The sequence below is a fragment of the Ceratotherium simum genome, chromosome 19, assembly GCF_057802395.1.
Source record: "Ceratotherium simum simum isolate JZ-2026a chromosome 19, ASM5780239v1, whole genome shotgun sequence".
In the NCBI taxonomy this organism is placed as follows: domain Eukaryota; kingdom Metazoa; phylum Chordata; class Mammalia; order Perissodactyla; family Rhinocerotidae; genus Ceratotherium; species Ceratotherium simum.
Window position 1 is genome coordinate 50,063,710 of NC_141918.1, and position 7,025 is coordinate 50,070,734.

General features: G+C 40.2%; 1 protein-coding gene across 2 annotated transcripts in view; it reads left to right on the forward strand.

Moving 5' to 3' along the window:
* The window catches only part of TMEM200A (transmembrane protein 200A), a 74,729-nt gene extending 69,829 nt beyond the window's left edge, over window positions 1-4,900 (forward strand). For both annotated transcript variants that reach the window (XM_087444093.1, XM_087444092.1), the window contains one exon: window positions 1,839-4,900. In XM_087444093.1, coding sequence (XP_087300219.1) covers window positions 1,855-3,330 — 1,476 coding nt within the window. In that variant the 5' untranslated portion in view covers window positions 1,839-1,854 and the 3' untranslated portion in view covers window positions 3,331-4,900. The remainder of the gene's footprint in view (window positions 1-1,838) is intronic.
* Window positions 4,901-7,025: the final 2,125 nt, after the last annotated feature.

The following is a 7,025-nucleotide window of genomic DNA, read 5'->3' on the forward strand; positions in this document are numbered from 1 at the left end:
TAGAAAAGTTGCTAAAATGCTCTGAGGAATGAGAACTCCCGTGGGACTGGCTGAGTCAGCCAGAGAAGGCTTCACAAAGGAAGTGGAGTATGAGCTTTGATGACTAGCCAGATGTTGATATGTGAAATTTAGGAGGAGGGGGTGAGGGGGATCTAGACAGGTGAAACATTATTAACAAAGTTTCAGAAACAGGAATGGATGTATGTATGGAATACAGGGAATATTGTTGGTTTTAGTTTTATGTAAATGAAAAGGAGCAGTAGAGATAAAGCTAAATTCCATGGGTCTGAAATCCCAGATTAAGCTTTGGTAGGTAGTGGGGATTATTTCATCCATTATTCCACTCTTTAAACAACTTCAGAGTTGTGTTTTGAGATAATAATCTGCCCTCAGCCAGCATGTAAGTTTGCTTGTGGAGGAAGAGAAATTGGAGTTTGGAAGACTGGTTGAGAGGTTATTATAATGGTCTAGTAAGGGTTAATAAGAGCTGCACTAGGCCGGGAAGAGGAGGGCTGGAACAGAGGGGTGGAATTGACGGGTGGTGAGAATTTCTAGGATTTAGAACCTGATTGGAAGATGAGAGGAAGAAGAAAGGGAGGACTTAAAGATAAGTGTGAAGACTCGAGCCTGAGAATTGACGCCGTTAGAAAAATCAGGCAAGTCAAGTAGTGCTGGCGGAAGGAGAGTTCAGCTTTGCTAGCGGTGCACAAATGTATACACGTATGTTCCGCAATGGAGAGTTGGAATGTGAAATCGAAACTCAGGCTGTGATTTGAACTATAGACTTGGGACTTATCAGCACACAGGAAATGGTGGAAGGTGTAGGAGTGGATATGAATGCCGAGAGGGAGTATGAAGAGAAGATGGCCAAGGACTGGACTCGCAGGAGAAGGTGGTCTACTTTGAGGTGAGGGAAGATGAACCAAAATTGAAATAGCAAGATCAGGGAAGAGCCTGGAAGACTTAGTATCATAAAAGACTGGACAAGAGAGAGTTTCAAGAAAGGAGAGGTCAGTAATGTCCATGGAAACAGAGAAGTAAGGAAGATGAGAATTGAGAGGGAGAGATTAAGTGTGATGGTTAAGAGTTCAGTGGTGACTTTCATAAGAGTGGTCTTAGAATCGTGAGTTGCTGGAATGTATTCTCTTTGTAAGTCTAGGGTTTGTTTGTTTTGTGCCTATTAAGTGTTCTGGATTTTTCCATTTCTTTAAAATAATACAAATAATGAAGGATGGCATATGTGTGTGTGCATGCACATGCATATGTGTGTGACAGAGAGAATGTGTCTTGTGAGCAGGGGACTGTTTTATATAATAAGCGATAAAATTATTTAAGTAACATATACCTTGAGCTCGTGTCTCATTAATAATAGAAACACTAATTCAGCCAAAAAAGGAAATCTCCAGAATTTTACATTAGTCAATTAACAAAACTTCTACCCAAACTGTGTCGATTAAAAAGATATTCTTGGGACTGGCCCGGTAGCGTAGTGGTTATGTTCATGCACTCCACTTTCGCGGCCCAGGGTTCACAGGTTCGGATCCCGGGCATGGACCTAGGCACTGCTCATCAAGCCATGTTGTGGTGGGATCCCTCATACAAAATAGAGGAAGATTGGCACAAATGTTAGCTCAGGGCCACTCTTCCTCAAGCACAAAGATGAAGATTAGCAACAGATATTAGCTCAGGGCCAATCTTCTTCAACCAAAAAAAAAAAAAGATATTTGTGTGTCCCATTTCATTATATGAAACAATAACAAAAACAAAAATATATAAACAATTGTTGAATTGAGCATACCCCAGAACATACTTGCATTATCTTTTTCCCTTCTTTTCAGAATAAAAGACCAAGCTATGATAGCAACTGGTGGAGTAATAACCGGCCTGGCTGCCTTGAAAAGGCAAGACTCTGCCAGATCACAGCATCATGTCAACCTCAGCCCATCACCTGCTGCCCAAGAGAAGAAACCAGTCAGGCGTCGGCCTCGGGCTGATGTCGTGGTTGTTCGAGGCAAAATCCGGCTTTATTCCCCATCTGGTTTTTTCCTCATTTTAGGAGTGCTTATCTCCATTGTAGGAATTGCAATGGCAGTCCTTGGATATTGGCCCCAAAAAGAACATTTTATCGATGCTGAGACAGCATTGTCAACAAACGAAACTCAGGTCATTCGGAACCAAGGCAGTGTAGTGGTTCACTTCTTTGAGCAGCATTTACATTCTGATAAGATGAAAATGCTCGGCCCTTTCACAATGGGGATTGGCATCTTCATTTTCATTTGTGCTAATGCCATTCTTCATGAGAACCGTGACAAAGAAACCAAAATCATACACATGAGGGATATCTATTCCACGGTCATTGACATCCACACGCTAAGGATCAAGGAGCAAAAGCATATGAATGGCATCTACACTGGTTTGATGGGAGAAACAGAAGTAAAACAGAATGGGAGCTCCTGTGCCTCAAGACTGGCAGCAAATACCATCGCCTCTTTCTCGGGTTTTAGGAGCAGTTTTCGTATAGACAGCTCTGTCGAGGAGGATGAGCTTGTGCTGAATGAAAGTAAGAGTTTGGGGCATCTTATGCCACCTTTGCCCTCTGACAGCTCCATCTCTGTCTTTGGCCTCTATCCACCTCCTTCCAAGACAACCGATGATAAGACCAGCGGCCCTAAGAAATGTGAAACCAAGTCAATTGTGTCATCATCCATCAGTGCATTCACATTGCCTGTCATCAAACTTAATAACTGTGTTATTGATGAGCCCAGCATAGATAACATCACCGAGGATGCTGAGCACCTCAAAAGTAGGTCAAGGAATTTGTCGATGGATTCCCTTGTGGTCCCTTTGCCCAACACCAGTGAGTCCTTCCAGCCCGTCAGCACGATGCTCCCACGGAATAATTCCGTTGGGGAGTCATTGTCAAGTCAGTACAAGTCTTCTGTGGCCCTTGGACCTGGAGCTGGGCAGCTCTTATCTCCTGGGGCTGCTAGAAGACAGTTTGGGTCCAACACATCCTTGCATTTGCTCTCGTCACATTCAAAATCCTTAGACTTAGACCGGGGTCCCTCCACCCTAACTGTTCAGGCAGAACAACGGAAACATCCAAGTTGGCCTCGGTTGGATCGAAGCAACAGCAAAGGGTATACGAAACTAGAGAACAAAGAGGACCCGATGGAGAGGTTGCTTGTGCCCCAAGCTGCAGTCAAAAAAGACTTTACCAATAAGGAGAAGCTTCTTATGATTTCACGATCTCACAATAATTTGAGTTTTGAACATGATGAGTTTTTGAGTAACAACCTAAAGCGGGGAACCTCTGAAACAAAGTTTTAATGTTAGAAAAATATATCGTTTTACGAGGCTATATATTTTAAAACTGTTTTCACCAGTGTTTCCTTGTTAAACATTGGTTGTAAGCCTTTTTAATCAAATGGTTTGTAGTGTATTAGACCTGGCTGCTTAATTCTCTAATGGAGATGGTTGTATGTTCCGGTTACTTATGATTGCAGTATTCTATATTATCACATACGATTTTATTTTTTCCACTCATTTGAAAGCTCATGATCTCTTTCCACTCATGACATTTTTTACTAATATGAATTCAAAATACTTCACTCTGAATTAAAGTTCCTTTTCTCTACTTTTATGTTCTTTCATTGATGGTCATATTCATTGGATGAAATGTCCAGTTTGGAAAAGGTAGGGTACCAGATGTGGACTAGAAGTACCAAATTCTGGCCTAAGATTCAGTGTGTATTTATAAATGAGTGTAAGTGCAAATCTTGATGTGATTTTCTGAATAATTGCTTTTATATAGGATTGATTAAATTATTTAAAAGAAAAAAGATCTAGCTTTTGTGTGAGCTACATAATGAGTTGGTTAAATTGGTTTAGCTCTTTGTAAACTAATTGATATGAATTGATTAAGTTGGTTGTGACTCCTATCCTGAGCTCTAGATAGGTAGTAATTTTTTCAACATCAATTCTATTTGAGTCATATTTTATCAAGAAACCATGTATTCAAGAGCCATGGCTGAGAATGCCAGATATTCTTAGGGGTAAATATCAAAATGCTGTTAGCTAAGGTTTTAGATAAACAGAATCAAAATTTCTTTGCAGCTGACTTGAAAAATGAATGAACCAATATAGTTTTTAGAAGTGCTATCTTGAAATAATTATATCCATGAAGAAAATGTTGACTAATGAATTAAAATACATATATGCTAGTTAATGCTAATAGTCTCAGTACCTTTTCCAACCCATGTCTATTATCCAGTATCCACTCATTCCCACATCCTTATTTTCCCCCAATATTTTTTAGATCCTGTTATTTGGAAAATAATCAGCTAACCTTGACATTTCTTTTTATCTTTGCATATCGCTAACTTGGTGGTTCAAGAGAATTTGGTCCTTGATAAATTGCCTTGAAATTTACCTTGTGGTGGAAGGCCTTATAAACTCCATAGACTTTCTTATGGTGTAATAAATATTTAGGATGGTGGTTCTCAGTTACGGAAAATGGTAAATATTAAAATGGCTTTTCCATCGGAAAATTTTCATGTTTTCCGTTACAGTAACATAATTTTAAGAATCGTTTCATGGAATACTCAGGAAATTTTACAGGTTTTTTCCCAATGTCTGAACATTCTGAACATCGGTGTGGCAGGTATTGTGGAAGAGGAGAAGGAAGATATGTTTGTGTTTGTAGCTCCCCACATTTCTCCTTGTGTTAGCATCATGAGCTTCCCTGAGTTGGGGCACAATGTTACTTGTTACAACATCAGGCCTGTGTATTGTAATACAGTGGGCTAGATATTTTACTACAAAGCATTTAATAAACTTCTGTTCACAATAGAAGTTTGCGTTCTTCATACATTTGCTGTTATTTTTTAAATAAAATGTACATTTCTGCTTAAAGTTCTGTTTTTCAAACTTTCAGATACGTTCTACTGAAAGTTCTTGATGCCCTGGTATAGGTCCTGGGTGCTGTGGAGTGTTTTTATTTTGGTTCTATTAAGTTAAAGAGCTAGGTCCATCCACCTACTAAATTAGGCTATTTACATATTCTGTTATCTTGGCGTGATGGTTAATTTTAAGTGTCAACTTGACTGGGCTAAGGGGTGCCCACATTTCCTGATGTGTCTGTTAGAGTTTCTCCAGAAGAGATTAGCTTGAATCTGTAGACTGAGTAGAGAAAATTGCCCTCACCAATGCAGGTGGACATCATCTAATCCATTGAGGGCCTGAATAGAATGAAAAGGCAGAGGAAAGGCAAATTTCCTCCCTGCTTTAGCTGAGACATCCATCTTCTCCTGCCTTTGGACGTCAGTGCTCCTGGTTCTGGGGCCTTCAGACTCGGACTGCGACTTGACTTTGTACTGGATCCACACCACCGGCTTTCCTGGGCCTCTCTAGCTTACAGACAGATGGGAGATTGTAGGACTTCTCGGCCTCCACAATCACTGAGCCAATCCCTCATAATAAATCTCTCTCTATATGTCTGTATATATCCTGTTGGTTCAGTTTCTCTGGAGAACCCTGACTAATACACTTAGGATCATTTTCACTTAAAATTTCATTGACTCTTAAGAAAATAACCAGGTAGATAGCATCTGGCAAATGTCAGTGATGCTCCCAGATTTGAAAACAATGGCTCTCAACACCTCTGATGTAACAAGTGACTCAAGCCGTATAATTTGCTCAGTTTACCCCTGAAAGAGCTCTAGCAATCTGAAGAGGACTAAACAGCATGGGTCTGGAAGGATCCAAAAAGGGAATCGAGGGCTCAAAGCAGTGATTCCTGTTCAAGCTTCTCTCTATCAAAAAGCCTGAGGTTTTTATTTACCAAACACATCAACTTTATCAAATGATAAAAAACTTTCTCACTTTAAATTAATCAGACACGTGTTGCGAATTAAAGCTTCAGATGAACATAAAAGAGCTGATGTTACCATATCGACTTGATATAATTCCACCCAAAAGCAGGTTTCACATGTGGAATTCGTTAGACTGTATTTTGTACACTTCCCTTGGGCCTTTATGAATATTGAAAATTATTTAGAAACTCCATTTCTTCCTCTGGGAAAGCCCAGGAATCTGGACCATGGCCTAGCTGCCTCCAGCCCACAGTTTCTAAGGCGTGGGGCCTGAGTATTAGTTTGGTGGGGCTGCCATAACAAAATACCACAGACTGAATGGCTTAATAGGAATTTATTTTCTCGCAGATCTGGAGGCTAGAAGTCCAAGATGAAGGTGTTTGGTTTCTCCTGAGGCCTGTCTCCTTGTCTTGCAGAAGGCCACCTTCTCGCTGTGTCCTCACATGACCTTTCCTCTGTGCCTGTGCATCTCTGGTATCTCTTTCTCTTCTTCTAAGGACACCATCATATGGGATTAGGGCCCCACTCTATGGGTCTCATTTCATCTTAACCACCTTTTTAAAGGCCCTATCTCCAAATATGGTTACATTCTGAGATATAGGGGGTTAGAATTTAAACATATGAATGGGGGGACACAATTCAGCCCATATCATAGGGTGTACCCTTGAAAAGTGGGAAAGCCGAGTGAGTGTTCTTAGCTGAGTGGGTGTGACCACAGTGTGCCCCCATGGCTTTGCCACCCCAGCTCTGTAGCCTTGAGTAAATCACTTAACCTCTCAATTTCAATTAATTCAACTTCAATTAATTTCTTGATTTCATACCTTAGGTTCCTCAACTGTGAAGTGAGATGAGTAAGAATGTAAAATGTAATGTCCTTTCTAACTCCAAAGGCCCAGGGTTCTTGGTGCCCTGGGATGAAGATCTGCTGCCACTCACTATCTCACAGCATGTACTAAAATTAATTTAAAATGGACCAAAGACCTAAATGTAAGACTAAAACTATAAAACTCTTAGAAGAAAACATAGACATAAGTCTTCATGACCTTGCATTAAGCAATTTTTTCTTAGATATGACACCAAAAGCACAAGCAAAGAAAAAATAGATAAACTGGACATCACCAAAATTAAAAACATCCTGTTTTTGGACTTCTA